General features: G+C 41.1%; 1 protein-coding gene across 1 annotated transcript in view; it reads left to right on the top strand.

The window, feature by feature from the left end:
- The window catches only part of HPSE (heparanase), a 39,672-nt gene that overhangs the window by 3,666 nt on the left and 12,451 nt on the right, over positions 1-23,555 (top strand). The window contains exons 2-8 of the mRNA XM_077774791.1: positions 9,296-9,441; positions 11,396-11,521; positions 16,571-16,744; positions 19,828-19,996; positions 20,320-20,367; positions 21,079-21,172; positions 22,066-22,172. Of these exons, the coding sequence (XP_077630917.1) occupies positions 9,296-9,441; positions 11,396-11,521; positions 16,571-16,744; positions 19,828-19,996; positions 20,320-20,367; positions 21,079-21,172; positions 22,066-22,172 (864 nt within the window). The remainder of the gene's footprint in view (positions 1-9,295; positions 9,442-11,395; positions 11,522-16,570; positions 16,745-19,827; positions 19,997-20,319; positions 20,368-21,078; positions 21,173-22,065; positions 22,173-23,555) is intronic.

Here is a 23,555-nt window from a genome sequence, read left to right as displayed (position 1 = left end):
GATCAAAAACTTCCTAAGCCTGATTATGTGCAGAGCTCCGAAGAGGCACTGGCCCTCAAAGAAGCGAGCATTCAGACCAGCACGGCTCAATAGATACAACATGAGACTTGTATGCAAACTACATATGTAATTTAAAACTTTTTGGTAGGACGCTTGGGTGGCTCAGTCAGTTAAGCATCCACCTTCAGCTCAGGTCATGATCTCACGGTTTGTGAGTTCGACCATCAGGCTCTGTGCTGACAGCTCAGAGCCTGGAGCCTGCTTTGGATTCTGTGTCTCCCTCTCTCTGCCCCTCCCTTGCTCATTCTCTGTTTCTCTCTCAAAAATAAATAAAAACACCAAAAATAAATAAATAAATAAAATTTTTTGGTAAGCCATCTTAAAAAAGGTAAAGAAACTGGTGAAGTTAATTTTAATAATATATTTTATGTAACGCAAAATATCCGAAGTATTATCATTTCAACATGTAACCAATATAAAAATATTAATGAGATATTTTACATTCTTTTTCGAACCAAGTCTTCAAAATCTGGTGTATATTTTATAGTCGTAGCACATGTCAATTCAGACTAACCACATGTCAAATCCTAGCCACACGTGGCTAGTGGTTACCATCCTGGCAGTGAAGCCCACAGTGCACACAAGATACACACACAAGCACAGTCCTCTAATACAAGGTAAAAAAGTAGAGCGCGAGTCCGTGCTAGAGTTCCTAGGGACTACAGAGCAGAAAGGTGGTGCCGAATGGCGACAGCAGTAGTAATGCAGCTGCGCTTGCTTTTCATAAAGGTTTGCTTATTTTTTTCCAGCAAAGTTCGTTCCTTTTTGCCAGTCTGATAAATAGTTATTAATAATGACTTTCAATAATCAGATCCCTGCATCTTCATGGACAAAGTTGCTTTTCATATTTGGAAAGTCACTTATAATCAATGTCAAGTGCATGTTTTGAAAACCGATGTTGGAAATAACCTCAGGCCCTCTGTGTGTCTGTTGCTGAGAGAATTAACCACAGCCAGAGAAACCGAGAACTGAGAACAGTTACAAGCCATAGACTCACATTTTATGACCCCCCCCCACTGCCCCCCGCCAAGCACTCTCTCCCTGATGAAGTGCTCATTGTTCCCTTCTCTCTCCCACACCTTTCCTTGTTTCCCTGGAGCCCTTTGCATAGTTCCCTGCTCTATCCTCCTCACAAAATATTCCCACCCTAGCTAAAACTTGGCTCTTCTCTAAAGACCCAAGTGGAGAAGTAGACGTGGCCCTTTGGAGTAGAAACTGTGCATTCTCCAAGTACCGCAGCCCTTTTCCGGTTCACCAACGTACCCACCATTTTGAATGTAGTTCAGATCCCTACTGGATTGTTACCTTGGGCAGTAGCCTTCTTTTGTTCAGGTTCCTTGTCTGTAAAAAGAGGATAATAATGACACCTTCCTCACTGGTTTGTTTTGGGATTGAGTAAAATAATGTATGCAAAGTGTCCGAAACACTGAGTTTTCACAAACCTAGTGCATGCTAGAGATGACGGTCATGACTCCACTGTGAGGCACACTCCCTCTATGTTTGGCTCTCATCCTATGCTCCTTAACTGCACTGTGCTTTGCTCTGACTCTTCTTATCGATTAAAGATCAGCATTGATTTCAATTTTCTCACCTCTCCCATGTTCCGCCATCATCCTAGATGGCTTCAAGTGTACTTGAATAAACTGTCTCTCAATTTCTTCACATCCACGCTTCACAATCCTCTTTACTCGGTGTTGTATTGGAAACAGCTTGTGCTGTCTTATGAAAATGTGTGCATCTCTTCCCAATTCCACATTCACTGACATCAATGCTGCCATCTTGAATCTGCCTTAGTGAGTATTTACACCATGGAAATTGGCAAGTGCTAAACAACAGCTCACTTGCTTTTAGGGAGCCAGCTTACTAGCACATACCGCTTCACCCCGTTTCAACCACCTAATGCCATGGCCATGCCTCTTTTCATCATTAAGAACCTTTCAACATCTGAAGACTTAAATGAAAATCTCCGATTCTTAGACTACACTCCTTACCCTCTTACATTTTCACTCTGTGGATCCACCACAACTCTTTGTTACCTACCTCCACTGAAGAGCCTTTTCCTGTCTCTACTATTTCTACATCTCACCTGGCTTACCACATGAATCATTCTTGTGGGAACATCCCCAAACTCCTGCCGCATTGTTCTTCCTGCTAAACCCAAACCAAGCTTAGTCCAGCTGTAGTTTTCCTTTCCAGGGGAAGGTTACCACAAAGTCTGGGAAGGGAAAATATTACCTAATTATGAATCATAGTGCATATTAATACACCACTTTTATGTATTTGCCTCTGCCTCCTGTCTTAGTGTGCCTCCCTGAATAGCTGGGCTATTAGGTCCTGGGGCCGAGGGGAATGTCCCAGCCACATGGGTTGCCCTATAAATTCGTGACCTCTGGACTTACTCGGCCCTAGTGCTACCCCTTAATTCTTCATTTCCCTGCCTCTCATGCTCTATGTCCTTACAATTCTGATACCACCTCTGCCTCACCACTCAGCCTATGACCACATTTCTGCTTTCCAAAGAAAATGAAGTCATTGGACAAACCTGCCACCAAACCTGCACCCATACCATGGCCACATCTAGCTTTCTTCCTTTTTCTCTCCTCAGGCCAGTGCTTCTAGCTCTGCGCTGTCCCCTGCAACCTCCCCCAAGGACTTTGCTGTATCAGTCATCTCTTCTTGTCTTCTCTCCTGTCTTTAACATCTCCCTTTTGCCTGGGTCCTTCCTCACAGCGTAGAAACGTCTCAAGTCTTTCCTGTCTCAAATGCCACCTTGTATGTGTGCCTCTGCAGTAACTGCCCTCTTTCTCTCCTCCCCTTTGTGGACTTCCTTACTGCCCACCCCTCCCTTGGTCCACCTTCACGATGTCCCTAACATGTCAATGTCTACAGTATCACCAATGGCCTTTTACTGCAAAATCCAATCAACACCTTTCAGTCTGTATCTTATTCGGTCTCAGTCATGGGTTGAATTTCTCAGTGTCCCCCACAGTTCATACATTGAAGTCTTAGCCCTGTACCTCAGCATGAGACCGTATTTGGAAATAGTACCACTGAGGATATAATTAGTTAAGAACTAGTTGTACTGGAACAGAGGGAGCCCTAATCCATTATGACCGATGTTCTTACAAAATGAGGAAATTCGGAGACAGATACGCACACAGAGAGAGTGCTGTGTGAAGACTGGAGTTAACGCTGCCACAGGGAAATCACCAGAAGCTGGGAGAGAACTTGGAATGTATCCTTCCCCAGTAACTTTAGAGGGAGTGTGGCCTTGCCAACACCTTGATTTCATATTTCTAGCCTCCACATCTAAAAGAAAGTAAATATATTGGCACCTGGGTGGCTCAGTCAGTAAAGTGTCTGATTTCAACTGAGGTCATGATCTCACAGTATGTGGGCTCGAGCCCCCTGTGTTGGGCTCTGGGCTGACAGCTCGGAGCCTGAAGCCTGCTTTAGATGCTGTGTCTCCCTCTCTCTCTGCCCCTATCCCACTCATGCTCTGTCTCTCCCTGTCTCTCAAAGATGAATACACATTTAAAAAAATTTTTTTAAGACAGTAAATGTCCCTGTGTACTTTGTTACTGCAGTCCTAGCAAAGTAACAGAGGCTCTTGGAAGCATTTGGCAAGGTTCAGGATCGAAACTCTATGTTGCCTCTGTTTCTGGGGCTTCCCCGCCCCCTCTTTAACACTTCATCTCTTTCTCTAGCTTGTCTCAAATGTTCAACATTCCTCAGGCCTCGACGTAGGCCTTCCGTAGGCCTTCTTTGCACATCACGGAATCTCCTGAGTGGTCTCACCCCTTCCCAGGGCTTGAATTCCTAAGTGGTGTGCTAGAAAATGTTTGGCAGTGGGCTCTTGGGGAGGAGGGGAAACTGATTTATGGGTTTGTTTGTTTGTTTGTTTGTTTGTTTGTTTCTGGGTGGTTATTTTTTTCTGATTTCTGTGGTACAAATACTTCCCCCATGGCTGATTTCAGACTGCCAACAGTTTAACAACTTGTTCTCAAAATACAACAACTGGCTGTCACAGCTGCTATGAGCCCCAGCACACCTTTGCTTCTTTGTCGGAGATAAGCAGCTTATTTTTACACCTAAGGTAAGATAAAAATACCTGCAGTCTTTTCCTTCTCCTAACAAAGTGCTCCGGAAATGGAAGATCTGCGGCTGCTTTTATGTGTTCTTTTGTTATTTCCGTAACACGTGCTGGTGGTAGAGTCTCCGCCCCCTTTACTTTTTCTGTATATGATAGAAGCGGGGTTTGCAGCTGTTTAAAGTCTGGTTTTTGTCAGAGGGCATCAGTATTGTATTCTCAAAACAAGGAAATGTTTCCCTGCAAAGGAGATTGTCAAAAGGTCTTTAATACTAATACTTTGAAGCATGTGACTTCCTTTACTTGGCAGGAGCTATAGCATTGAGTTTTGATCGTGTTCAGAAAACAGTCTTTGTTGGCTCTACTTGCCCTTTCACCAGGATGCACTCCTTTGTTCATTCACGTAACAAATATTTATTAAGCGCCACTGTGTGCCTTGCACTTATGTAGGTGCTAAGGAGATCCCGATGAGTCAGACAGATAAGAGCTTACAGCAGTGGAGAGGAGACAGATAGTAAACCAAGCAAATAAATAAGGAAGTTAATTTCAGGAAGCAATGAATCCTTTGAAGAACATGCAAGGCACTGTGATCGAGAGTGACCCCAAGGTGGTGTAGTCACTATCTCTGGGAAGCAGGCTCTGGGACCCGGGCATCTGACGTGGGCTGTGCACAGATAGGTATCTTGAGGTACCATAGCTCCTTCTACATTGTGCTAGCTTTCTCTCCATTTCCCAGAAAGCACCAGCGTCTGGTATTGCTTGCAAATACCAGCTACATAACAAATCTAAATGAGCTTCCTCTATCATCCAATGTGATCAAAATGCCAAGGACTGGAATCAGTGCCTGGCCAAAGGCACAGGGAACGGAACCAGTCTGAAGCGACTCTGAGGAAGTACCTTGTATCAGTTTTAGGGCTGTGTCTTTGCACCTGTGGGCTGGGGGTTACTAGTTTTTGACAGTTTGATCGAGGACTCTGCGTTCTGAGTTCCTATTACACGTGATCGAGGGCCAGAGGGAAATAACGTTTTTTGGTGTTCCTTTAGCACCTCAAATATTACAAAACTGATACCCTCCCCTTGCCCTCATCCCCGTCTCCAATCTATCACCTGTTCTTTATCTCCACAACATTACCATCTTCCAAGACGCTTCCCAGAGGTAATCCTTGACTCTTCTGCAGTGTCTAATTAAACACCAAATCTGGTAGTTCTACCACCACAGGGGTCTTGAATGTATCCACCTCTCTCCATCCTCACTGCTGTTATCTCAGCCCATCACTTTCTGTTTATGTAAATATGACCATCGTCTCGGTCCTTCTCTTCAATTATTTACACTACAATCTGAGATTCTTTTCCAAAATAGAGGTCTAGTGAGCCTATCCCACTGCTTCAAATCCTTCCGTAACCCGATGTGCCCTCACAGAAAGTTGGAGTCCAGGACATGGCGGCTCACAGTCCCTCCATGGTGCGCCCCTGTTTGCCTCTCCAGTCCGTCCTCCACTGCAGCTCCCTGCCCTCAATCTGTAGGCTCTACCTACACCTGTTAGCCCTTCAGCGGTGCCGTATTCTCTTGTACCTCTGGTCTTCACAGACATTTCCCTCTGCCTGGAACACTTCCTTCAGTCCCACCTATCTTTGATCTGGATCAGATTTATTCCTTTTGAATGTCTAACAGTGAAACTACTTCTTCTGAAAATTTCTAGCTACACCCTATCCCCAGCCCCAAAATCTGGGTTAGGATCCCCTTTGTATGTTCTCATAACACTCTTTTGGAATTGCCTACTTCCTTGTATATATGTATATATGCAAGATTGTAAATTGTACGTGAGCAATCTCTGTCTTGTTTGCTTGTTTGTTTAATTTCTGAGAGAGAGAGAGAGAGACAGAATGAACAGGGGAGGGTCAGAGAGAGAGGGAGACACAGAATCTGAAGCAGGCTCCAGGCTCTGAGCTGACAGCACAGAGCCCGACGTGGGGCTCGAACCCACGAACCGTGAGATCATGACCTGAGCCGAAGCTGGACACTTAACCAACTGAGCCACTCAGGTGCCCCTCTTGTTTGCTGTTTTATCCCCAGCAACTAGCATAAGGCCTGGCAGAATGGCCTGCCATGTATATTTATTGATTAGTGGATAGCTATGTCTCCCTTCACTAAATTCTGGTTTCTTCACCTAGTCTTAAAAATATAGAAACATATATACAAAATCACCTTGTATGAATTAAAATGTCATTTGCTTATTATGGAAAACTCCTAAAATCAGAAAAGAGTCTACCATCCATCTCAGTACATAGTAATGCCCCCTGTTATCTCCTTCTATATATATTATTTTCATTGCTGAAATCACACTATGTGGGTTTTTTTTAATTGTGGTAAAATATGCCAAACATAAAACGTATCATTGAACCATTTTAAGTGTGTAATTCAGTGCCATTAAGTATATCCACTGTTGGGGCACCTGGGTGGCTCAGTCGGTTAAGTGTCCGACTTCGGCTTATGTCCTGATCTCACAGTTCTTGAGTTTTAGCCCTGCTTTGGGCTCTGTGCTGACAGCTCAGAGCCTGGAGCCTGCCTCAGATTCTGTGTCTCCCTCTCTCTCTCTGCCCCACCCCCCTCACACACACTCTGTCTGTCTCTCAAAAATCAACATTAAAAATTAAAAAAAAAATGTATCCACTGTTCTGCAACCATTACTACCAAGCATCTTCAAACTCTCTTATCTTCCCAAACTGAAACTCTGTGCCCAGCCAACGACAGCACTCCCTTCCCCTCCCCACAGCCTTTTTTTTTTGGGGGGGGGGGGGTTGTAGCAAAGTGGAAATGGCTTTCTTCTGATCCTTACATAGTCCAAGTTAGCATTTCTGTTTATTTTCAAGTGGTGTGAGGATTTCATTTCTGAAGCCTGACTTTGTGCTGCATTTCCTCATACTAGGACCCACAACATATTTAGGCACCCATGAAAATATTCTAAGTTCTTTTTTTTTTTTTAAGATTTACTTATTTATTTTTGAGAGACAAAGCTCGAGCAGGGGAGGGGCAGAGATGGTGAGGGGGAGAATCCAAAGCAGGCTCAGCGCTGTCAGCACAGAGTCCAATGTGGAGCTCAAACCCATAAACTACAAGATCATGACCTAGGTGAATTCAGATGTGTAACTGACTGAGCCACCCAGGAGCCCCTCTAAGTTCTTTTAAGATCCAAAGAAAATGAACTTTTAGGTCAAAGAAAATATTTCAATATAATAGTGTTTGTCTTTATAGAAATGTCATCATAAAATACAATTTTAAATATTTTTTAATAGAGGAATTGGATCATGAAGGCAAAAGTGCCTACAGAGTACAGTAAAAATAGTGAGGAGGAGTCACTGAAATTTTTAATGCAGGAGACTTATCCTTTGGTGCATTTCCATCTTTTAATTTCTCTTTTCTAAGCATAAATAAAATTATCTTTTAAAAATTTTTTTTAAGTTTATTAATTTATTTTGAGAAGGAGAGTGAGCAAGCAGGGGAGAGGCAGAGAGAGAGGGGAAGAGAGAATCCCAAGTGGGCTCTGAGCTGTCTGCACAGAGGCCGATATGGGGCTCAGACTCATGAACCATGAGACCATGACCTGAGCCAAAACAAAAGTTGGGTGCTTAACTGACTGAGCCACCCAGGAGCCCCTAAAGACATTTTTCAAACATTTTACATAGCAGTATGTATAGTTAAGCAATACCCTAAATTTTTAGATTCAAAAAATTTTAAATTTCAAAGTTTAGGTAAGGTCTCTCTTTATTAGGGCGTTAAGAGGTATTGTCGATTAGTCCTCCTAGAATGATTTTCCAATATGAAAGGACCTACATGCACATTAACTGATTGGACCATGACAAAGAACTACACCGCATGGATTTTATGTGTTTAAAGAGAATTCAGAGCACAGGGTGGCCAGAATCACATGTGTGAGATTTCAGAAATGTATGGCAGGTGTCCCTGTCACCTGGCTCTTCTATTCTCTTCATTTTGTTCACTTAAATATTCATGACATCTTGACCTTTCTGAGGGAAAGGATTATAAATCATTCTACTTCCATTCTGTAGCATTTGGTGCCATGTGAGCACATACTAGGCACCTATCAGAAACATTTTTTACTTGATGAGATATGCATTTAGAATTGCTCAAATTGAAGGGGCACCTGGGTGGCTCCGTTCGTTGAGCATCTGACTTTGGCTCAGGTCACGATCTCACAGTTGGTGCATTCGAGCCCCATGAAGGGCTTTGTGCTGACAGCTCAGAGCCTGGAGCCTGCTTCAGATTCTGTGTCTCCCTCTCTCTCTGCCCTTCCCTGGCTCACACTCTGTCTCTCTCGCTCTCTCTCTCAATAAATAAATAAAAAATAAAAATAAAAAAGAATTGCTCAAGTTGGAGTTGTTAATGATAGGAATTAGAGTCTTATCTGTCTAATTCATCTGACTTACATTTAGAAGAATGGCTTTCATTGAAAGCTCGAGTTAGGGAGAAGAGGAAGAATCCTAAGTCATTTATGAACTTCTCTGGGAACATAAAATTTTTTGAAAACAATCTATTTTTCAAAGAAACACAGAGTCATCTTTCCTGTAGTTTCCACTCTCTTAACCTCTTTTCCTCCATCGATCATAAAAGGTTACAGGTTTTTTGAAAGTACTGAACACTTGCTTACTTGTCAAGTTAAAATAAAAGTTCTTGCCAGAGTCAGAGCTCCAAGTTGCCTGCAGGTGCCTTGAAGTGCGACCTTGCAATTATATTCAGGCTGAAGGGCACCTGCATGGCTCAGTCAGTTGAGCATCTGACTCTTGATATCAGCTCATGTCATAATCTCATGGTTCATGGGCTGCAGCCCTGCATCAGGCTCTGCATTAACGGTGCAGAGCCTGCTTGGGATTCTCTCTCTCTACTCTTCTCTCCCTGCCCCTTCCTGGTTCTCTCTCTTTCTCTCTCTCTAAATAAATAAATAAACTTAAAAAAGAAAAAGATTCAGACTGAGAAGATTTCCCCATGATAGCCATAGGACTTCTCCCTCCAAGGCCCGTATAACTCGATATTAAGAAATAGGTCCACCTATAGAGACGAGGGTAAACAGGTTTCACTGGATTGTCTTGGGAAAAAATAACTCTAATTTCTTGCTTGTCTTCCAACAGTTCCACAAAGCTTCGCACTTTGGCCAGAGGTTTGTCTCCTGCGTTCCTGAGATTTGGTGGCACCAAGACAGACTTCCTCATTTTTGATCCCAAGAAAGAACCAACCTTTGAAGAGAGAAGTTACTGGCAGTCTCAAGTCAACCAGGGTGAACTTTTTAAAGACTCACGATATCTTTTGATTCACTTGAGTCAGGCTTGAGCTTTCTCAGAGAAGCGTTATTACCAAGATCTAACAATTAATAAGACACCAAGGGCTCCCAACTGACCACTGAAGGTACCCACACAAAAGGAGGAAGCAGTGGGCAGGTTTCCTCCTCCCGATGTTTTCACGAACGTGAGACCTCACCAAAAAAATGTGTGCTGGGTATAACTGAGAGTTAATGGTTCTGTAAATAGGACAATGATTGTAGCTGAAGGACACAGCTGCTTAGCAAGAGTGTGTGGTAGAAATGTGTTGATTTGAAAAGAGTATTTCCAGCTGAAGACGCAAGCTATGGACTGAAATCCATTTATTCTGAAAATAGAATGTGGATGAAAGGTATGACAAGAGGCTGTGGAGATACATTCTGCTTCTTAGAATGGATTTTAAGACTGCGTTGATTGGGCAGTGATGGTCAAACTTTATTGACCATCCACAGTCAGCTGGGGTGAGTTTGAATATCTGGATTCTGTGTTCCAACCTTAGATTATGAGTTTAGAAGCTCCTCAGGTGATCCTGATATTGGAAGTCTGTTGGCTCCTCCTGAGAAAAATGCCTTAGGGAGTGATGAGGATTTGCTCTATGTCTTTCCTAAGTGCTATACAGCCATCAAATGGAAGTTAAGTCATTATCCTAACAATTATGAAAAACAAGGTATACATCATTGAATTATGATAATGTCTGTCTTAGTGAATGGTATGTCATTATTTCATATGTTACATATTTTCCTTCTGTTTCCTTCAGTTAGGAAGTGTCCAGAACAGTTAATCAGTAATTGGGCCAAAACTGATAGAAGACTAATTAGAAAAAAATGGAAAAAAAAAAAAGGCAGGAGAGTTCTCTTAACATAACATATGGGAATAGTTGATGTCCGGACTTGACACTGCCCGTCAGTCGTGTGTGTCCGAAAGGTCTTGAGTTCAGACCGGGGACTGGCCTTTCCCCATCCATTTTCTTCATCCTGTGTGTGTAAGTGGTGGTAGAGGGGAAGTGCCGTGGCCTCTGAAGCATCCTCTGTGAGCCCAGGGATGGATGAGGCAGCGGCTGCCAGAAAGCCAGAATGTGCAGCTTCCCAGAAAGGAAGTTGCGGGCAGATCAGCCAGCCATGGTAGCGAGCGCCCAGAGGCTCTGCTGGCTTGTGATAAAGAAGCACAGTCAGCCTGACAGTGTAGCGGCTGAGTTTTCCAAGTGTACATGTCTGGTCTCAGAAGCTTTGAGGACACCATAGTTGAAGGAAAAGAAAAAGTCAACATTTCCTGTCCTGCTATGATGGCAAGAACAAATAATCACAAAGCAGATAGAGTCCAGCAAAACAAATTTTTATGTACCTTGAAAGTGAACCTTAAGAGAATTAAACTGTTCTCTCTTTTTTTTTATTTTGAGAGAAAGAGGGAAAGCACAAGTGGGGGAGGGGGAGAGAGAGAGAAAGAGAGAGAGAGAATCCCAAGCAGGCTTCACGCTGTGAAGTGCAGAGTCCGACATTCAGCTTGAACCCACAAACTGTGAGATCATGACCTGAGCCGATATCAAGAGTCAGACACTTAACCGAGATCCAGGCATTTCTGAACTGTTTTCTTCAGTGGGATTCTCTAGTAATTTCAAGTTTCTGAGGAGTTTTCTGAATTGTTAAATAACTTGAAGTTATGCCCAGTATATTTGTGTCCAGTGTATGTCCAGTGTCTCTTAGGAAACCTGCCCTTTGGTTGTTTTTTTGTGTGGTGATTGGTTAGCTGCAAATTTGATGTATGTAACAGAATGTATCTTTTTCTGATCTTCTTCCTAAAAACCAAGAACATAATTATCCTGCTTTAGTCACATAAATAGGTAACTAAATAAATATATGGGATTTCAACCTTATCACTGTGAAAACAGATTCTCTAAACTAGTTCTTCCATTTGCAGATATTTGTAAATCTGGATCCATCCCTTCTGATGTAGAGAAGAGATTACAGTTGGAATGGCCCTTCCAGGAGCAATTGCTACTCAGAGAACAGTATCAGAAGAAGTTCAAAAACAGCACTTACTCAAGTAAGAGATGAAAGGCACCTGCAGGTGTCCCAGCCCCCAGAATACATGGAGAGTTTGAACTTGGACTTGAATCCCATAAATCCTACTGCAGTTGTATAAAGCGGCATAATACTCAAATGTTATCAGGAGTTAATGGAAAATCTTGAACTTCTGGGTTTTTTTTTCTTTCCTTCACCTGACTTTGTCTATTAGATATGAAGTGAAAAATCATTCATTCACAAGCTAATAATGACCTTTACTGCTCTGAAGAACTAGGAAGTCAAGGAAGACATGGATACACTCTTCATGGGTGAAAGTAAAGTACAAAAGTATGAAGAATAAATAGTGGGGGTGCCTGGCTAGTTCAGTCTGTAGAGCATGTGACTCTTAGTCTCAGGGTTGTGAGTTTGAGTCCCATGCTGGGTGTACAGATTACTTAAAATCTTTTTTTTTTTTAAAGAGTAAATTGTGAAAACCATTCACACCTCGTCATCCATTCTCTCTCTCCTCCCAGAAGCAACCCCTATCATTAGTAGGTATGAGTAGGTATAACATTAGGCAGTGGAAGCCCAAGTCATACAAGTCTTGGCCACCAAGCAGCTCTCTCTCTCTTTGCTCTGTGGTTTTGTGTAGAACTAGCTCGACTGACTAGGAGTTTATTTCCATTCACTGAAACAGTTATCCAGTCTTCAAAATGGGATGATGTTGTCATGCAGAGCTTCAAAACAACTGGAACCAAGCAATCCTCACTTAACTATAAAAACTATTTTTATCTGAAAGTTGATGTTTTATACCCAACTAAGGGATGATATTGCCCCAGATCTCAGTTAAGGAAATAATCCACTCAGATACAACTGTCTTCTTCTGATTTTTGAAAAATAAATTCTCTTGAAGTTAATTTGAGTCCTTTGGCATTTCTAAGAGCATATTTGTTGAAAGTAGATTATTTGTCTTTGTGAGATTTTACTGTATACTATGTGGATTTCAATGTATCTGGTGGATTTTTATTTTTGTATTTTTTATTTATAAGGTACAGAAAAAAAATGTGACACACAGGAAATCAGAAAGTAGTTTACATGTTAATAGAGTCCTCTAAATTATTTATTGCATTTTAAAGGAGGGGGACTACTCTGACATTTTAGTTAAATGACCTGTGGTTGAATGGAATTTGGCATAAGGCAGGCCTGTCTCAGATCCCGTGAAAGGAATCACAGGAAACCAATATCAGTAAGGTCTCACCTGTAATAACTCATTATGATATAGGTCTGCTAGAGAAGACTCCATTGTATTAGGTAATCTATTGATTTCTACTTTATTTTGTATCATGTTAAACTTTATACTAGTTTATCTTTAATTTTTCTAAAAAAAAAAGATTTCCTAGCTCACATTATCTTTCTGGAATCAAGATGATAGGTTTCCATTTTTTTCCCCTGCCTACAGGACTAGGGCCTTCCTAGTTCCTTCCCTGACTGTGTAACTAGGTCGTTAAAACTGCAGCCACTCTTTCGACAATGCTCCAATATTTAATAAATATTTGACTCCAGGTTTGAAATTTTTTATTTCAATATACGTGTCTTAGAAACATATATAGATAGGAATCTATTGTGTTTCATCTGGGCCCCAGCTCAGTATAGTGACAAGTATCTCAGAAGCTTATTTTCCACACATTGTTCCACACTGATGTCCACACAGATGTTCCACATTGATGTTGGTAACGCGTGAGTACCTTGGGCTGGCATTGTCCCATGGAGGGGACAGCAAAAGTCTCCTGTGGTGAGGACAGGGTAATTGCCCAGTCAGTGGCCTGCACCCTTAAAACAGGTGTCTTAGAAGATACAGCTAAGTTTTCTAATTACAGGACCCATTAGATGGTGGGTTTCACTTAAGTAGAAGATGACAGAAACATTTGTCACAAGACTACAAACTTTGTAAACCTGTGTAGGCAGGAAAGGGAAGCAATGTTATAGATGTAACTCTGGGTGCAGCTGACTGCATAAAGGACTTCCTTCTTACAATCATCATATTTAATGAGCTAATTCTTTGTTGTCCTTCTCTACCTCTCTTCTTCATCAATTGACTCCTCCACCTCTATCCCCCACTGGAACTGGACACATTTACGTACACACACCTGTCAACGCCAGGGAAAGGGTCAGTGCCGGCGTTTTGTTTTGTTTTCTTGTTTCTTCTTGTTGTTTGTTTCTTCTCGTTTGGTTTCTTCTTGTTGTTGTTTTCAATGCCAGCTTTTCATGTGCCGTTTAGATTATCTTTGTCCCAGGGATCTTTCCACCCTCTCATAGAGTAAGAGATAAGAGACTGGGTAATGATTGGGAATTGGAAAATTAGCGCTGAGTTTTCTAACTGTTCTTATTTTGAGGAGGGAGTAAGCTGGGTGCTGTTTGGTTGGTTTTATTTTTAAGAGTAGTTTCCACCTCAGTAGTGTATAGCCCACATTCTAGATGTTACTCTTCTGTTGTAGGAAGCGTATGATAAAATTTTAAGCTATGTAAATTCCAAATGCATTTGGAAAGATGAAATAGAAAAAGAGTAAAGTATAAGTGGGATAAATACTCTAAAATGCAAGCATTCCGGGCTTTGTGAAAATGCCCTAGAGGGAGGAGGTGATACCAGTGCCTAACGTGTATGAGGGCTTTTTATGACTTACAGAGGGTTTTCACATCTGTTGTTGCCACCCCAGGTTTGTGAGTGGGCACGTGATGGTGCCAGTTCCAGGATTGTGGACGCATAGCTGAGGCTCAGGCAGGGTGAAGGGGTCACCTCATTATACAGTCTGTAAGTAGGAGCGCGGGGCTGGAGCTCAGGTATTAGGATTCCTGATCCAGGAAACTTTCTGCTGCGTGATTTTGCAATATATAAGTCTAACTCGGAGCTGTAACTAAGACAGTCGAGTCACCCCTATGCAACAGGCTCTAGTAATGGCACTGCCACCAAATAGCTATGTGGTATTGGGCGAAGCACTTCACTTCTTTGGTGCCAGTTTCCTCAGAGGAAAATGGGGGTGGAGGTTTGAGGAGAAGTCAACAACCCCCAGGGCTCTGTGCTGTCCCAAACTGTGCCTCAAGGTCCAGTGGAATGCTGGGCCACAGGACTGGAGAGCTTTTCAGCTCCTGTTGTCTGTAACTCTTTAATGATAGGCAGCAGCCCCGTGGAAGTGGGTGACACAGCAAACACCCTAACCACCTCGAACAACTTGCTAGACTCATTCTGCCCCTAGCCTTTATCGGCAGTTTCACTGTTATGCTGATCCCAGGAATTCACTTAGATTTTTTTTTTTTCAGTTTATTTGAGAGCAGAGAGAGTGAGAGAGCATGAGTGGGGAGGGGCAGAGAGAGAGGGAGAGAGAGAATCCCAAGCAGGCTTCTCACTGTCAGCGCAGAGCTCGATTCGTGGCTCGAACTCACAAACTGAGAGATCATGACCTGAGCCTCAACCAAGACCAAGAGTCAGTCGCTTAACCAACTGAGCTACCCAGGCTCACCTCCCACTTAGATGTTTTTAAACTAGGAGAGTTCAGAGAGTGAATTTCTGTTCAGCAAACAATTCTAACTATACCCATATGATACTTGACTTAAAGATGATATTCAAACACATTGTTGCTACTCTCAAGAAGTAATTTTAGGTGAGTTAATGGCTAGGAAAGCTGAGTTCAAAAGTTCCCAAAACTTTATGGCACTTTAGTGACTCAGTAAGTTTTTTCACATCTGACTTACCCCAAGAAAATACCTAAGAGTTTCAATTACTAAGTTTTTGGGTCCAAACAGCCTAATAGTAATAGTTCTCATCNACCGAGATATCATGACCTAAGTGAAAGTCGGACGCTTAACCGACTAAGCCACCCAGGCGCCCCTAAAAACATTTTTTTAAATGTTTATGTTTGAGGGAGAGAGAGAGACAGAACGTGAGCAGGGGAGGAGCAGAGAGAGAGGGAAACCCAGAATCTGAAGCAGGCTCCAGGTTCTGAGCTGTCAGCACAGAGCCCAAAGTGGGGCTCGAACCCAAGAACCGTGGGATCATGACCTGAGCAGGAGTAGGACGCTTAACTGACTGAGCCACGGAGGTGCCCCTATTTATTTATTTTTAAAATTTATTTATGTATTTTGAGAGAGAGGGAGGGAGGGAGGGGCAGAGAGAGGAAGAGAAGGAGAAACCCCAGCAGCCTTCACACTCTCAGTGCAGAGCCCCCACACAGGGCTCCAACTCACAAGCTGTGAGATCATGACCTGAGCCGAAATCAAGAGTCAGACACTTAACCAGCTGAGCCACCCAGGAACCCTGTTTCCCTTCTAAGTTTAAACGCTTCTATAGTGCTCCTGGGAGTAGGGTTGCCTGGTTAACTTAGAATTTCAGATAAACGAATTTTTTTTTTATAAGTAGTTCCCAAATATTGCATAGACCTGCAATACAAATTACTCGTTTATCTGAAGTTCAGATTTAACTAGATGCCTATATCTTCATTTTCTGAATCTGACAGTCATGTGGTGAATGTATTGAGGCTTGCCAGGAGGCCTTGGCACATAGTTTGGAAACCACAGATCGATAGCCCTGGGCCAATTTTTTAATGTCCAATTTTACTTATTTATAATTAATAAATCATATACATGAATTTTCCAAAAAAATACTTTAAATAGAGTTAAATTTACCAAAATATTTTGTGACTGCGTTTGTGAGTAGAGATGTTTAAATTATGAAGAATGGGGCTTATGTTGGCTAATGACAGTCAGCCTGTGCATGAATTCACCTGAGGTCATTTGAACAAAACCCGAGAGCCCGACCAAAGCGTCTGGTACTTTACATGGTGCAGTATGGAAAGTTTATTCAAAAGCGGAAGTAAATTAAGCCATATTAATTTTTAATCTTTTATTAAAAAATTTTTAAAATTTTTTATTAAAATGTTTATTAAAATTGCCTGTCCATTTTTTGTCTCTTACTTATAACTCATTAAGGATTGGAATACTCTCAATTTAACGACCAAAATGGTAATTCACTGGAGAACAAATCTGGAGGCTTCATTATTGAGATGCTGACCTAACTATTATATTGCCACTATTTTAGGGAGCTCCGTGGATATGCTGTACACTTTTGCAAATTGCTCAGGACTGGACTTGATCTTTGGTCTAAATGCCTTACTACGAACAGCAGATTTGCAGTGGAACAGTTCCAATGCTCAGTTGCTCCTGGATTATTGCTCTTCTAAGAATTATAACATTTCTTGGGAACTAGGCAATGGTAAGTGCCCTGAGGAACATTTCTTTTTTTTTTTTTCTTTTAATTTACATCCAAGTTAGTTAGCATAAAGTGCAACAATGATTTCAGGAGTAGATTCCTTAAGCCCTGTTACCCATTTAGCCCATCCCCCCCTCTCACAACCCCTCCAGCAACCCTCTGTGTGTTCTCCATATTTAAGAGTCTCTTATGTTTTTGTCCCCTCCCTGTTTTTATATTATTTTTGCTTCCCTTCCCTTATGTTCATTTGTTTTGTATCTTAAAGTCCTCATATGAGTGAAGTCATATGATATTTGTCTTTTTCTGACTAATTTCGCTTAGCATGATACCCTCTAGTTCGATCTGCATAGCAGCAAATGGCAAGATTTCATTCTTTCTGATTGCTGAGTAATACTCCATTGTATATATATACACCATATCTTCTTTATCCATTCATCTGTCGATAGACCTTTGGGCTCTTTCCATACTTTGGCTACTGTCGATAGTGCTGCTATAAACATTGGGGTGAATGTGCTCCTTCGAAACAGCGTACCTGTGTTCCTTTTATAAACACCTAGTAGTAAAATTGCTTGCTCGTAGGTTAGTTCTATTTTTAATTTTTTGAGAACCCTCCATACTGTTTTCCAGAGGGTTACTGGTGGCTGCACCAGTTTGCATTCCCAGGAACATTTCACTAATAAAGAGATTACTCTTTGGCATTAATTGTTCCTATTTATGACATTCTTTTATTGTTAGTAAATATTTTTCTGGCTCGGCACACTTGTACCAGTACTCAACAGTGCCACTTTACTGCTTATGGCAGAAAACTCCTTTATATACCCCAGAACCTATTGTTAATACCAGTTTTGTTACACTTGAGCTGAAAACAATAGTTGGACCCAGAAACTTCCATGGCTCCCAGGTTCATTTGACATTTTTAGGGTCACTTAACCCTATTATGGATGGCGGGCTGGACTCAGCAAAACTGTAAAGCAGGCATTTTGCTTTTACCTCCTTCCATTTCTTTCGCTATTTCTCTACTTCTCAGTTAACCTTAGCAACTCCATCCCAACCATCATGATATGCTCAAACTAGAAGTTCCTAGTATAGAATCCTGCCCAGGTCAAGCTCCTGATTGTTTCCCTCTTCACTTTTTTGCAAAGAACTTGTAAATTCCAACTAAAGTACTAATGATTAGCCACATTCATTTAAACATATTAATGGCGCTTTTACCACACATGAGCCAATGGAACTAAAAAAAATGGGAAATGAGATGTAGTGATATCATGGACACATACTCCATTCCAGGAACAGCTCTGAGCATTTAACAAGTATTATTTTATCTTTATAACCACGCTGGGGTGAATATAGGTATGACCTTCATTTTACACATGACAAAGCAGGCACAAAAATTTAGTTAAATAGCTGTGTGATGCTGGACTGCCAAGTGGAGGACTGGGGATTTGAACCCAGGCAGTCTGGCTCCAGAGCAAGGTCCCTGCTTTCTTGGGAGATCCATTCTAGAGGAAGGGAACCAGGTCAACAAGAAAGCAAGCAAAAAAATAAGATACATGTCTGTAGTGGTACGTATTATAGTAATGTCTAGATGCAGATTTGGAGATCAGGTTGCTGAGGGTTACTGGCAAATTGAAGCACAGGGCATAGAATATAGGGGCAGAGGTAACCATATCTTAGCTAGATGCTGAACAACTTTGAATAATGGCAGCAACATGGATAACTGGTTGTCTGAACTCATCCTTAAGCATCTCTATATATCCTTCCCTCCCTACTTTTCTACTGTACCTATTCCCAACTCCTTCTGCTCTTCAGAATAAGATAAAAGAGCTATGCCATCACGCTTCCCTCTTCCTTGGGCTCCATTTTGCAAGGAAAGGTCTGTTTTCCAGAGAGAAGGAGAAGGGAGAGCCTGTGCAGGGGGTTTGGGGGAAGTAGATCAAACACTTCTGTGTTCTCTTCCCATGTCTTCAGCATGGCCATTTCCAAGCTCACCTGCACATATGATTTGTGAATAAACAGTCTAAATAAGGCTTTTAATGACATTGAGAAATTAGTTTTTAAATGTCTTCCCTTCCCTCCCAAACTTGTTTTTTTTTTAAGTTTTTTGCCATTTTATTTTTATTGTTTTAATATATTTCATTGTCAAACTGGTTTCTATACAACACCTGGTGCTCATCCCAATAAGTGCCCTCCATGCCCATCACCCACTTCCCCCTCTCCCCCGCCCCCATCAACCCTCAGTTTGTTCTCAGTATTTGAGAGTCTCTTATGGTTTGCCTCCCTCCCTCTCTGTAACTATTTTCCCCTTCCCCTCCCCATGGTCTTCTGTTAAGTTTCTCCAGATCCACATGTGAGTGAAAACATACGGTATCTGTCTTTCTCTGACTGATTTATTTCACTTAGCATAAGACCCTCCAGTTCCATCCATGTTGCTACAAATGGCCAGATTTCATTCTTTCTCATTGCCAAAGCTGTAATCATCAAGACAGTATGATATTGGCACAATAAAGACACATAGATCAATGGAACAGAATAGCGAACCCAGAACTGGACCCACAAATGTATGGCTACTAATCTTTGACAAAGCAGGAAAGAGTATCCAATGGAAAAAAGTCCTTTTAACAAATGGTGCTGGGAGAACTGGACAGCAACATGCAGAAGAATGAAACTAGACCACTTTCTTACACGATACACAAAAATAAACTCAAAATGGATGAAGGACCTGAATGTGAAACAGGAAACCATCAAAACCCTAGAGGAGAAAGCAGGAAACTTTTTGTCGCTTTAAAGTAAATTAGTTTATTAAATACTGGATGTATACGATTTCCCAAATATCCATTAGTTTAATATCCCCATTATTAACTTCAAATTGTTTTGATGTCCTCTCACACTTCAGTGTTGTCATTTAAATTTTTGTTTCATTGAAGTATCTTCTTTATAAGGGGAGGTTTTACTATTCTTGCCTTTGGACTACATGTAAGTCTTTGTAATTGAGAAATGTTTTCCTCCTTCTATATGCTGCCATTGTGTTTGCTTTTAAATGCACAATTTCTATATATGTGATTATCTTGAGAACTGCTGTCTTTCAGAACCTAACAGTTTCCGGAAGAAGGCTGGTATTTTCATCGATGGATTGCAGTTAGGAGAAGATTTTGTCAAGTTGCATAAACTTCTAGGAAAATCCACTTTCGAAACTGCGAATCTCTATGGTCCTGATATTGGCCAGCCTCGAGGAAAGACTGTCAAGATGCTAACGAGGTAGGAACTAGAGGAAGCAGAACCACTTTTCTTAAAAATAATATTGCGCTCTGGTGGCGAATCCTCATGTTAGTAAACCATTTGCTACCTAAGCAAATGTTTTACCAAAAGAGGAAACACTGACTGGCTCAGAATACCAAGAATCTGGAAGCAAATGAAACCTGGAGTGTAATTTGGGTAAGAATTAGGACGTTTGTTCTTGCCTGATCCTAAAGCAGTAACCAGCCCATTTCTAGGAAATAAAACTCCTGTGCATATATTGTGTGTATATGTATTGTGCATATGAGGATTAAGTGAAGATCATCATAATTTTTTTTTTCTAGTTTCCTGAAGGCTGGGGGAGAAGTGATTGATTCAGTTACATGGCACCAGTAAGTATGTCTCCTGCTCTTCGGGCTAAGAAACTGCTAATTTTACTTATTTATTACTTAGTTTTCAAAAAATTATTTCCATTTAACCGCTAATACATAGTTCAAATAAGAAACAAATAATATCTCCAGCAGCACTGTACTAGACACTTAATATTAATAAAACAAAAATTTAAACTTTAATGTGGTAGTTTCTATAAGATCAAGGCATACTGTCATTTAAATCATGGAGCAGGTAAGTAGCTAAATCCAATATGCTTGCCAAAGAATGGGTAACCTTTAAGTACCTGCACTTGTGACTATGTCTTTGCTTTAAAAAAAATTTTTTTAATGTTTATTTTTGAGAGAGAGTCAGAGTGTGAACGGGAAGGGGTAGAGAGACAGGGAGACACAGAATCCGAAGCAGGCTCCAGGCTCTGAGCTGTCAGCACAGAGCCCAATGCAGGGCTTGCACTTATGAACTGTAAGATCATGACCAGAGTGGAAGCTGGACACTTAACCAACTAAGCCACCCAGGCTCCCCAGACTATGTCTTTTCAAAACAAAATAACTGATTCCTCTCCATGTTGGTCTCTTCTTACTAGAACTTCTTTTTTTATTATTAAATAGCAGAGGGGTAAGAAGAGGTAGGAAGTAGAGCAAGGTAGCCAACTAACTTAAAAGCAGAAAGTAAGGTTTGTTTGTTTGTTTCTGAATATTTTCCAAATAATTTAGCTACTACGTGAATGGACGAATTGCTACCAAAGAGGATTTTCTAAACCCTGATGTGTTAGACACTTTTACTTCATCTGTGCAAAAAATTTTCCAGGTAATAGTCTTTTTTTTTTTTGTAAATGTAGAGTGATCCCCTTTATCTGTAGGGTATATGGTCCAAGACCCTCAGGGGATGTCTGGAACCACAGATAATATCAAAACGTATATATACTTTTTCCTATATGTACATTCCTAGGATAAAGTTTAATTTATAAATTAGGCACGATAAGAGATTAACAACAGTAACTAATACTAAAAGATAACAATTCTAATAATATTCGGTAGTAAAAGTTATGTGAATGTGTTCTCTCAAAATATCTTCTCATACTGCACTCACTCTTGTGGTGATGTGAGATGATAGAATGTCTACGTGATGAAGGCATTCCTACGTGCCTACAAAGGAAGCGAAGTGAATGACATGTGTATTGTGACATACCATTAGGCTACTATTGACCTTCTGATGACAAGTCTGAAGGAGGATCATCTGCTTCCAGACCACAGTTGACTGTGGGTGACCGAAATTGCAAAACCATCAATAAGCAGGCACTTCTGTAAAACCAGTCTTTATTTTGTAGTCTAGCTAATTCTAAATTCCATGAGTATATAAATTTACATGTTTTTCCAATTTTAGATAACAGGTACTTACTCACTGTCAGTCCCCCCTTAGCGTCAGGTCTTATCCATGTATATTGATTGAAAATTAAAAATACTCCCAATAACCTTTTGGAATAGCCTCACAGTTCATCGGAATGGGATTATTTAAATTCCTTCCACAATTCAGCATTCTAGTAAAAGTAAATTGCCCAAGGCCTCAGTGATCATGAACATGTTTTGTAACTATATTGGACAAATCAGTCTGGGAATACAAGATTTTAAATGTCCTTAATCTTCAACACTATAGTTGGTCAGCTTGTTTGCAAACATAATGGGGACTTTCCTGTTCCATAGGTTGTTGAGGAGACCAGACCTCACAAGAAGGTTTGGTTAGGAGAAACGAGCTCTGCGTACGGGGGTGGAGCGCCACTGCTGTCCAACACGTATGCGGCTGGCTTTATGTGAGTGAAGCAGCGCTGCCCCAGGGACTAGGTGCAGCCTCTCCTGGCCTTTGATTAAACAGATTCTGTTGAAACAGCTTGTCAGCCAAAAAGCTGATCAAAGGCAGTTTCTATGGCTGAGACCCAAAATTCATGCCACATTTTGTAAGAAAGTGTTTTACTCAAGTTTGTTGGACATCTTTAATGGGTGTTCCAAATTAATCATTGTGTGAATGAATTGCTTTAGAAGTGTTGTTCCTTAATTATGGCCCATAAATAGTGCCAAGGGTTCCTTCCTCTGAAAGCGATCGTAAAAGAGTGCATCTAGAGGTTTGAGTCTGCGAAGGATCCTCGGTGTACGCATAGCTCTATTCATAGATTCCCAAGGAGTTTAGAATCTGAAGTGCGAGGTCTCACCAGAGGGACTACCAATAAGTTTAAAGACTTACTAAATCACCTCATAATCCAACCACCAGAAACTTGATTGCTTTTTTTAAAATTTAAATTCGAATTAGTTAACATTCCATGTAGTACTGGTTTCAGGAGTAGAATCCAGTGGTTCATCACTTACATGCAACACCTAGTGCTCATCCCAAGAAGTGCCCTCATTAATGCCCATCACCCATTTAATTCACCCCCCACCCACCTCCCCTCCAGCAACTCAGTTTGTCCTCTGTATTTGACTCTCTTCTTATGGTTTGTCTCCCTCTCTGTTTTTTATCTTATTTCATTTTTTTCTTCCCTTCCCCTATGTTCTTCTGTTTTCTTTCTTAAATTCCACATATGAGTGAAGTCATATAATATTTATCTTTCTCTGACTTATTTCACTTAGCATAATACACTCTAGTTCCATCCACATTGTTGCAAATGGCAAGATTTCATTCTTTTTGATCACTGAGTAATATTCCATTGTGTATATATACCACATCTTCTTTATCCATTCATCCATCAGTGGACATTTGGGATCTTCCCATACGTTGGCTATTATTGATAGCGCTGCTATAAACATTGGGATGCATGTGCTCCTTGGAATCAGTACTTTTGTATCCTTTTGGATAAGTATCTAATACAAACTTGATTACTTTAAACAACTGGTTTACTTACATTCCGTAACTCCATTAACACTCTTAATCTATAGTTCTATATCCTCACACTGAGACTTATTCTCTTTTCTCTCCTATCCTCATTCTTATAAATCCAGAATAAAAAAACAAATCCTTTTTGCTCATGAGGGGCATGAGGAGGAGAGTAAAGAATAAAGGTGTTCGTTTTTGCCATGAACCAAAGACAGAGGGAGGGAGTGGAGGGAGATAGCCATAAAAGTCTAGGTATGATTTTACGTTATTTCACATTGTACTACTGCGGAGTACAAACAACCCTGTCTTCAGCTCTCACATGGGTGGA

The sequence above is a fragment of the Crocuta crocuta genome, unplaced genomic scaffold (genome assembly GCF_008692635.1).
Source record: "Crocuta crocuta isolate KB4526 unplaced genomic scaffold, BGI_CrCroc_1.0 scaffold237, whole genome shotgun sequence".
Lineage (NCBI taxonomy): Eukaryota > Metazoa > Chordata > Mammalia > Carnivora > Hyaenidae > Crocuta > Crocuta crocuta.
This window is presented reverse-complemented; position numbering and strand designations above follow the sequence as displayed.